This window comes from Nicotiana tomentosiformis, chromosome 8, assembly GCF_000390325.3.
Source record: "Nicotiana tomentosiformis chromosome 8, ASM39032v3, whole genome shotgun sequence".
NCBI lineage: Eukaryota > Viridiplantae > Streptophyta > Magnoliopsida > Solanales > Solanaceae > Nicotiana > Nicotiana tomentosiformis.
This window is the reverse complement of record NC_090819.1, coordinates 39,681,665-39,691,392: the sequence shown is the minus strand read 5'-3', so window position 1 is coordinate 39,691,392 and position 9,728 is coordinate 39,681,665. Positions and strand designations below refer to the sequence as shown.

Here is a 9,728-nt window from a genome sequence, read left to right as displayed (position 1 = left end):
AGCTTTAGAGAGGCAATTACGAGAGCTAAGTCCAGCTTTTCAAGGTGTGGATATCGTATTTACGCTCCCGATAATATTTTACTAACATAATAAACGTGAAACTGTGTATCTTCTTCTTCCCAGACCAAAACAGCACTTACCGCTACTTTCGAGACCGCCAGATAAATCAACAGTTGTTCACCTTCTTCTAGTTTTGACAACAACGAAGGACTAGATAGGTACCTTTTTAGATCTTTCAGTACCTGTTGGCATTTCAGAGTCCACAGGAAATCGTTCTTCTTTTCCAAAAGTGAAAAGAAGTGATGTCACTTCTCCGAAGACCTCGAGATGAACCTACCTAGAGCCGCCAATCTACTGGTCAACCTCTGTACTTTCTTCACACTTATTTAACTGGTCGTGGATATCCTCGATGGCTTTGATTTTATCAGGGTTTACTTTAATTCCTCTTTGAGAGACCAGAAACCCCAAGAATTTACCGAAACCAACTCTGAAGGCACACTTCTCCGGGTTGAACTTCATGTTGTATTTTCTCAGAATGTCAAATGTCTCTTGGAGATGTTCCAGATGATCTCCTGCATTAAGAGATTTAAATAACATGTCATCAATATAAACTTCAATTGTCTTACCTATCTGCTTTTCAAACATTTTATTAACAAGCCTCTGATAAGTGGCTCTGACATTTTTAAGCCCAAAAGGTCATCACATTATAGCAGTATGTGCCGAAACTTTTGATAAAATAATTCTTCCCTTGATCTTTCGGGTCCATCCTAATTTGATTATACCCGGAATAAGAATCAAGAAAACTCATTAACTCATGTCCGGCCGTAGCATCAATCATGATCAATGTTTGGCAACGTGAAAGAGTCTTTATGGCATGCCTTATTTAAATCTTTATAATTTACACACATTCTAAATTTATTATTCTTTTTAGGTATTACCACTACGTTAGCTAGCCAATCGGGGTAATTACCTCCCGAATTGAACCTATATTCAGTAACCAGGTTACCTCTTCCTTGACAAACCTATTTCTGACCTCTGATATCGGTCGCTTCTTCTGCCTTACCGGAGGGAAGTTAGGATCCAAGCTCAGCTTGTGGACAACAACTTTCAATGGAATACCTGTCATATCTGAATGCGACCATACAAAACAATCAACGTTAGATTTTATAAAATCCATAATTTTTAACCTGAGTTCGAGACTCAAACCCGTTCCTAAGTGAAACTTCCTTTCTAAGAATTCTTCGAACAAGACCACTTGTCCAAGCTCTTTTGCAGTTGATTTGGTCGCATATGTTTTCTTCGGTACCTGAAAAGACCTCGGTACCTGATAAAATTCCGATGACTCTTCTTCTTTATTATCTTCAATTGAGGTAGAAGAGGTCACTAATTCCTGTAATTACTATTTGCTCGTTTCTTTAACCTTGCTACTGGAAACGATCACTGCGTTCATTTTCCTTGCAGACGGTTGATCTCCTCTAATCTGTCTGATCCCTTCTGGTGTGGGAAATTTCAAGAGCTAATGATATGTTGAAGGTACAACCTTCATTTCGTGTATCCATGGCCTCCCCAGGATCACATTATAACCTATGTCTCCATCTATCACTTCGAACAGGGTGGTCTTCGTTACCCCTTCGGCATGCGTGGGTAGCAGAATTTCTCCTCGGGTCATAACACGTATTAAGTTGAACCCCGCTAAAAGTTTTATTGCCGAAACTATATTTCCGGTTAACTTCACTTTCTCCAGAACTCTCCATTGTATGATGTCAGCTAAACTTCCTGGATCAACCAACACACGTTTAATATAGAAATCTAAAACATTAAGAGAGATTACCAAAGTATCATTGTGTGGGAGAATAAGTCCATTAGCATCTTCTTCTGCAAATGTGATGTTATCTTCTGATATCTCTCGGATCCTCTTGCCATGAGCTACCAATATCTTTGTCTTCTTTGCTGCCGAAATGTCACCCATTTACTTTATCTCCACCGAAGATCCTATTTATCGTCATACGAGGTGACCCTGCAGCCGGTTTTGATGGTTCTGCAACATCTCAGTTTCTCCCATAGTTTTTCTTAGCGCGATCACTTAAACACTCTCAGATGTGACCATTCTTCAATAATGTTGCTACTTCTTCACGAAGGTGTCGGCAGTCCCCCGTCCTGTGTCCGTGAGTTCCATGGAACTCACACCATAGATTAGGATCCCTTTGGCTACGATCCGATCGGATTGGTTTCGGGAGCCTAGCTTCTTTAATATTCCTCATAACCGACACCAATTCTACCAAGTTGATATTAAAATTATAATCGGATAACCTGGGATATGTTGAATCTCGGGACCCCGATACCTCTTTCTCCTGCAATGATCTATTACTTCAACCACGATCCGCCCTTCTTCGGAAGCGAACCTATTCGATGACTGAAAACCATTATTTCCACGTACATCGGCCCTCTCGTAAGGTTGAAAACGACTTCTAGAGGACCTCCGATTTTCTTTAAAATCATTTTTAAATTTATCTTGATTCCAATCACGATTCCGTCCTTTGGAAGACACCGAGGAACCCAGTCAATCATCTTCTATTCTAATCTTTGACTCATAGTGATTGTGAACTTCTGCCAATATGGTTGACTAAAATTCTAGCAAGCCTTTATTTAGTTTCTGAGAGGCATTGGAACTCAATGGGTTGAGAGCCTTTTCAAATGCCTTCGCTGCCTACTCATCCGGTACTGCTGGTAATAGCATCCTTTCATTTTAAAATGGGATCACGAACTCTCGCAATAATTTGGATTCTCCTTGGGATATTCTGAATATATCTGCCTTTTTTGCTTGAACCTTTCTTGCTCCAGCATGAGCTTTGATAAATGAATCTGCAAGAATTTTAAAAGAATCAATGGAATGCTCAGGTAAAAGAGAATACCAAGTTAAGGCACCCTTTTTCAGGGTTTCGCCAAACTTCTTCAACAAAATAGATTCGATCTTGTGTTGGGCCAGGTTGTTTCTCTTTACAGTCATAGTGTAGGTTGTGATATCTTCTTGTGGATCTGAAGTCCCATCATACTTCAGAATATCTGGCATTTTAAACCTCTTTGAGATTAATTCTAGAGCCGCACTTGGTTTAAACGGCAATTGCATATATATTTTAGAATCCGATCCCTTTAACACCGGTGGCGCTCCTGGGATCTGATCCATCTGAGCATGAAATGCCTTTGCCTTCTGGTCCATTCGCTCATTTATTTCTCTCATGAATCTCATGAGCTCGGTTTTGAAAGGGTCGTATGTGTTGTTGACGTTCCCAGATCCACTACTGGTACCTCCTACCTCGTCAAAACCAAACTCCTCCCTTAGAGCGTCGTTACTGGTTCTTTGGAATGTTTGCTTTGCAGGGATGCTAGGAGGAATCTGAGCTCTTCCATTAGCATTATTGGAAGCAACCGATAATGCATGTTTCAACTCTGTCATCACCTGATCTTGTCTTGAGAGGTGATCCATAATTGCCCTTTTGTTGCTCTCTCAAGATTTTGACCGTTTCAGCAACATGGTCATCATCCAAATCACCAGGAGTTGGACTCCTCACATGTCGAGGAATTTGACTTTTGCGAACTGGAGTTGTTTCATCTCTTTCATTGCAGGTTTCGCTGGTTGAATCATCACGTTGGAACACGTCATCACATTCATTATGTTCTCCAACATTATAGGAATTGTTGACATCATTAACGGCCATATCTGATTTTTCTTTTGCTAAGAAAAAAATCAAAATTTGTTAGTAATAGATGAATGGGTCAAAGCAATTACACAATTATCTATGTCCCAAGGTGGGCGCCAAACTGTTTACACGTAAAACGGTACAGTTGAATTTATAATATGATTTATTGACACGTGAATTAATTTGATCCAACAATATGAAATAAACAAGAATGAAATTAAGAATGTAAAAATAACTTAAAGAAATACAAGCATGCTGGTATGATGATCTTCTCCGGAAGCAGTAGTATGAACAATATTAAGAACAAAAGAAAGAAAATAATTTTATAATTTGAGAGTAGAATATAGCCTTTGTGTACAGAATATTTTTCGTTTGCAATAATGGGTGCTAATTCTCTTATTTATAGCTATGTCTAGGGAGACAAGATCCTCAAATCAAGCTCCTCTTGACTGAGAATAAAACTGTCATTGATGGTTGCATAACAGTTGGCTATACGTGCAGATATTCTATGTAACGGCTACTCATTGAATGTTATCCGACATCAATTCTTCAAATATTTGTTATCTTTTATCATGTTTTCGGAATTCATCCAGTACCGGTCACATGCTTGCAACTGGTATCGACTATTTGCTGACTCACATCTTACCTGTCTTCAGCTTCACGTGTCACCTTCTCATTCATCCAACTGTCACTAACCAATTTTGCCGCATACAGAAACGAAATGTTAAAACTCAAAATGAGGGATTGCGATGTATAGTGGCAACCCCATCTTCACCTAGCCTAGCCTAATAATTAAAATTTCCACTTATTATCCAAAAATTAATATCTTCTAGTAGGTAAAAAATCAACCTGGTAGGAATATCCCAACCCATCAAAACTCTCGACCACCATTTATCCTTTAAAAGAATTTCATTTAGAATCCATGCTTTCAACAGTGGATCTACTATTTTCAAACCCTAAGCAGTAAGAAAACAAACCAAAATGATCATTTTTCAAAACACTGCGATGTGTTTCAAGGAAAAGAGAACAAAGATGCATTCCATAAAAATCTAACAATCTAGTATTTTTTACCATAACTGGATTATTTTTCTTCTACAATCAATGTCACATACATTAAATTTGATGTTGAAATTATGAAATTATTTTAAAATTGACAAAGATCTGGTAAAAGAAAAAATTGCAGAGTTCCCACAATATACCTATTGTATACTATAGATTTTATATACTCAATGTAAACTTAAATGTATACTCGCGTATAACTCAGTGATTTGATGTTGAAATTGTGAAATTGTTTCAAAATGGGCAAAATCTTCCAATAAAAATATCACAGAAATCCCACAATATACCTATGTCTACTTTTTAATTTTTTTGTGTGTACTCTATGTCAACTCAAGGTATACTTATTATATACTTAGTGAAACTACAATTATACAGTGAATATACACTAAGTATACTTAAGATATACACTAACATTCCTCCAAAAAATTAAACACTAATCCTTCCTAAAATCGAACCTTTACAAGGCCTAGTCAATCAATTTATGACCAAGTTATTAAGCTATAAAATCAACATTTGACGTATAGAATAGGAAAATTTTTAACCCTCACTATTTCTTTAAGTCAATATTATAATTTGCAGGTATGAAACTTGTGTTACATTGTTAAATTTATAAAAGGGAACAATATATATACAATATAAGTTTCTATATATACAATATAATTTTTTATATATACACTATAATGTTTTGATAAAGGGTGTGGCCACCCTTCAAAGTATGTGGCTGCGCCACTAATCATAAGTGCTTGTAGAGATTCTTAAAGATGATCAAGTAAAGTGGATGATGGGATATTCAGGGAAGGTAAATCTTACTTCTTGATTCATTACAGAGTATGAAGTATCAAACAAGGACAAAAATTAGCAAAAGGAAAAAGATATAAAAAGAAAAAGTAAAAATAAACTATCTACTTTTTGTCAAGCTTATTAAAGAAGAAGATATACAGCGTGACACACTTTTTTGAAGATCGAAAATAGTCGTTGGAAGCCACCTTGACCACTATTAAACATATCTTGCGGAAGGCAAATTAATATGAATATTTTGCTGAAAATAAAGGTCATAGAGATGAAGAAGATTTGTGCTACGGAAAAGTTTTAAAAAATAGAATAAGAACCTTTTGGAGTCAATTTTTTTTACTTTATTTATATCAATTTGATAAAAATCAACACTAAATTCGGTTGATATACAAAAAAAACTAATTACATATTAATTAAGTTAATAATTTCAACTTTTCGCAAACATTTAGAAAGCTTTTGAAATTGAAGACAAAAAGGCCCTAACTGATCTGCAATGAAATGCTGGAGTAATTCATAGAATTCAATTTCCAGCCTCTTATTGAAAAGGCAATGGCTACAAATGTCATTGTACTTCCAAACTGGATAAAGTGATAAACCCTTATCGTTGAGTTGCTTTACTCTTATCTTCATTGACTCACATTTCCCCTGCAAAGTACATCTCAGGCCTCTCACCTCAGTTGGTTAGAAAATGTCTACCCTTTCATCTTTCACCATATCCCCAACTTTCTTGCACAACCCCAGAAATAGAAACAGAAATTCCTCAATTCAACTTCCAAACTTGTCTCTTAAACCACAAACAGCGCGAGTATGCTTATCCACGAGAATGAATGCCGTTGAGGAAGAAGAAATTTCAGTCTCTACAGCGGACCCCTCTTCGGAAGCCGCCAGGCGACTTTACATTGGTAACATTCCTCGCACACTCAAACCCGATGAGCTCCGTAAAATCGTTGAAGAGCACGCCGCCGTCGAGAAAGCCGAGGTACTTCGCAGGATAAACAATTTTCACACCGAACCAACAAATTCATACATTTGTCTTTACATGTTAACGGACTTTACATATGTGCCACGATTTCCTTCCAACGTAGCATCATTTGGTAGATAAGTAAATTCTTTTACTTGGTATGGGTACTCTAAAGAGATAAGTGCTTCAACTTTTACTCGATCATGATATTTAAGATGGTGGATACGAACTTTAACAGCGTGTTTGGATGGTTATTATGTATCGTTTCATATGTATCGTATAGTATTGTATTGTACTGTATTGTTTTGATGTATATAATGTTTGGATAGATTGTATATTAAGAATAAAATTGCAATATTATAAAGGAAAAGTAAGTTACGAGGTAAAATTATTATATAAAAAGGTAGGGTAAAGGATAAAATAGGATTATTTAATACTAATACATAAGGCCAAGATGAGAAAAAAGATAAGATCACGATGCGACCGCACCAAATCGGTCGTTCCATAAAGTGATATTTTTCGTCGTTACATTTAACGATACGATATAATAAAATTTAAGTAACAATCAAAACAAACATTGTATTTAAAGTAACAATACGATACAATACAACATGTAACAATCATCCAAATAAATTGTTTTATTTGATAATTAAGAAATCCCTAAGGTGAGCTGATGCACGGTTCAAACTCAGTAGATAATGGCCTGCTCCCCTACCCTTCTCCACTTAAATACCCAACCTTTGCGAGTTCAAAATCAAAGGGTGCCGAATGAACTGGAAAACTTACTTACTGGAAAACCATTTACACAAATTCTCATATGCCTATTGGTGAACACATTTGCTGGTCTAGTTAGAGTAAATGGGAGTAATTTGGGGAGCCTGTTTAACTCAAGAAAATCTCCAGAGAAGAGGTTTTTTCCTGTCTAACAGGTGCTACTTATGCGAGGAGGATCAGGAATCAGTTGAACATCTTTTTCTGCACTTTAGAATTTCTAGGTAGTGTTGGGACCTTTTTCTGAGTATCTGTGGTATCTCTTGGGAAATACCTAATAGCCTAAGGGGTTTACTTGAGTGCTGGCAAGGGCAGAGGATTCAAAAAAACTTGAAGCAAATTTGGAATAGTATTCCTATTCCAAATTTCTAGAATTAAGAACAAGTGTTTACAGAATTTTTTCTTATGGATCTTATGGCTGGAGAGGAATAGAGCTTGTTTTGAAGGACAAAGAGACCATATTTCTAGAATTAAGAACAAGTGAATACAGAATCTTTTCTTATGGTGTAAGGGTAGTCTTATTGGTAGCAGAAATGAGTTATGGATTTCTTGGACTTGCTAGGGGGCAGAGCAGACAGTAGATGTAGTCTTTATGTTCTAATCTGCATTCCCTTTGTTATTGTACTACTTGTACCATCTTGGTACCTTCTATCAATAAAACTTTTACCATTTCACAAAAAAAAAAAAAAAAGTTATTAAAGAAGATAGTAAATGGATATTGTGAGTGGTTGCTACACTTGTTAACAATTTTTCTGTTTTGCATTGACAGGTTATGTATGATAAGTACTCCGGAAGGAGTCGTAGATTTGGGTTTGTTACGATGACAACAATTGAGGATGCAAGTGCTGCTGTTGAAAAGCTTAATGGCACTGTAGGGGCATACGTGCTTTACAATTTAACAACAACCAAAATTAAAGTTACTGAGTTTTGTTCTAGGAAAGGATTGACTTATTGACATGTTCCATTTTCTTTTTTAATTCTTGAACAGGAAATTGGAGGTCGTGAAATCAAAGTAAACATAACTGAAAAGCCATTGTCTTCTGTGGGTTCGTCACTTCTCCAATCGGATGATTCCAAATTTGTTGACAGCCCTCACAAAGTTTATGTTGGTAATCTAGCAAAAAGTGTAACTTCAGAGTCGCTCAAGAACTTCTTTTCTGAGAAGGGAAATGTTTTAAGTGCAAAGGTTTCCCGGGTTCCAGGGACCTCAAAGTCTAGTGGATATGGTTTTGTTTCATTCTCTTCTGAAGAGGATGTGGAAGCTGCAATATCATCTCTAAACAATGCGGTGAGTTTATTACTTTTATATTAGATACACGAGAATTGGTTTACTTTGATGCAAGAAAATCCTATATTAGTGTATGGGTTTGTTTCATTTTCTTCCGAAGAGGATGTGGAAGCTTACAATATTATCTTCTAATGATGCAGTAAGTTTATCACTTCCTATTAGTTAGATGAGAAATGGCTTTCTCTTATGCAAAAAATCCTATGTTCATCAGAAGTAAAAGATGACAACTTTTATTTAACATGCATTGCTAGTCTTATGATTTTTCTTGAAGTCTGTTTGAGTTGAATTAATATGTGACTAAGCTTGTGTTTCTCCTTCTTCTGCAGCTGCTTGATGGACAGAAGATTCGTGTAAATAAAGCATAAAACATAACACACCGTGCACTTAACCAAATGCCATGGAGATTTGGTATTTTTGTTGGAAGCAGAGTCAAGGATCAAGTTGAGACATTTATAGGCTTTAGAAGGTTACGTCCTTCTTGAGCTTCGTTGATTTGGTATTCAAAGAGCTTCAACATACTGAATACTCGTAGTTGCTTTGCTTATTGGGCTGAGATGAAAATTGTTGTACATGATCATTTTCTGACATTTGATGTTGTGGCTACAACTTTACCATATCACTTCTTACAATTTCCTATTTTAACAATTTGTCAGCTGATTGTTACTTTCTAAGTTTCATATAAAGGGCCAGCTCGCCGCATGTTGAGATCTTGGTTTGGATCATAAATGCCCCTAAAATTGAAATACTTGGTGATATTACGTAGTAGTCGTGTGGACATGCATTATTTGCAAACATTGAAATATTATAAGCAAAACAATATTTGTTTTATAATTTTGTCTACTATTTCAATTTCAACTTGAATTAGAGAAGTTGAAGTTGAAAAAACTTGTGTGAGGAGTATTTCAAGGTGAAATAATGGTTTCCACTCACAAAGTATTAAAGGAGTAACATAATATGTACATACGGGTTGATATGTAAATAAGCAAAGTGTAGATGTAGTTTTGTACTTAATAAAAGTTAGAAATTGAATTAGTTGTATATATATACTAGGTTCAGAATTTAATATTTAGTATATTTTTAATACATATATAAGGTCCGAATTAATAGTTATTCAATTCGGTCAAACCAGTAACATATATGCTAGCTCCACCCCTGCATG

At 36.0% G+C, this 9,728-nt stretch overlaps 2 protein-coding genes across 2 annotated transcripts; one reads left to right on the top strand and one right to left on the bottom strand.

Annotated features, from left to right (window-relative positions):
* Positions 1-351: 351 nt before the first annotated feature.
* LOC138897361 (uncharacterized) lies at positions 352-1,969 on the bottom strand. Its single transcript, XM_070183325.1, has 3 exons — positions 1,585-1,969; positions 971-1,128; positions 352-630 (listed from the first exon to the last, which is right to left on the bottom strand). The coding sequence occupies exons 1-3, from the start codon at positions 1,967-1,969 to the stop codon at positions 352-354; spliced, it is 822 nt and encodes a 273-aa protein (XP_070039426.1).
* A 4,152-nt stretch (positions 1,970-6,121) lies between these two features.
* On the top strand, positions 6,122-9,221 carry LOC104096900 (small ribosomal subunit protein cS22). Its single transcript, XM_009603349.4, has 4 exons — positions 6,122-6,528; positions 8,051-8,152; positions 8,270-8,569; positions 8,896-9,221. The coding sequence occupies exons 1-4, from the start codon at positions 6,238-6,240 to the stop codon at positions 8,932-8,934; spliced, it is 732 nt and encodes a 243-aa protein (XP_009601644.1). The 5' UTR covers positions 6,122-6,237; the 3' UTR covers positions 8,935-9,221.
* Positions 9,222-9,728: the final 507 nt, after the last annotated feature.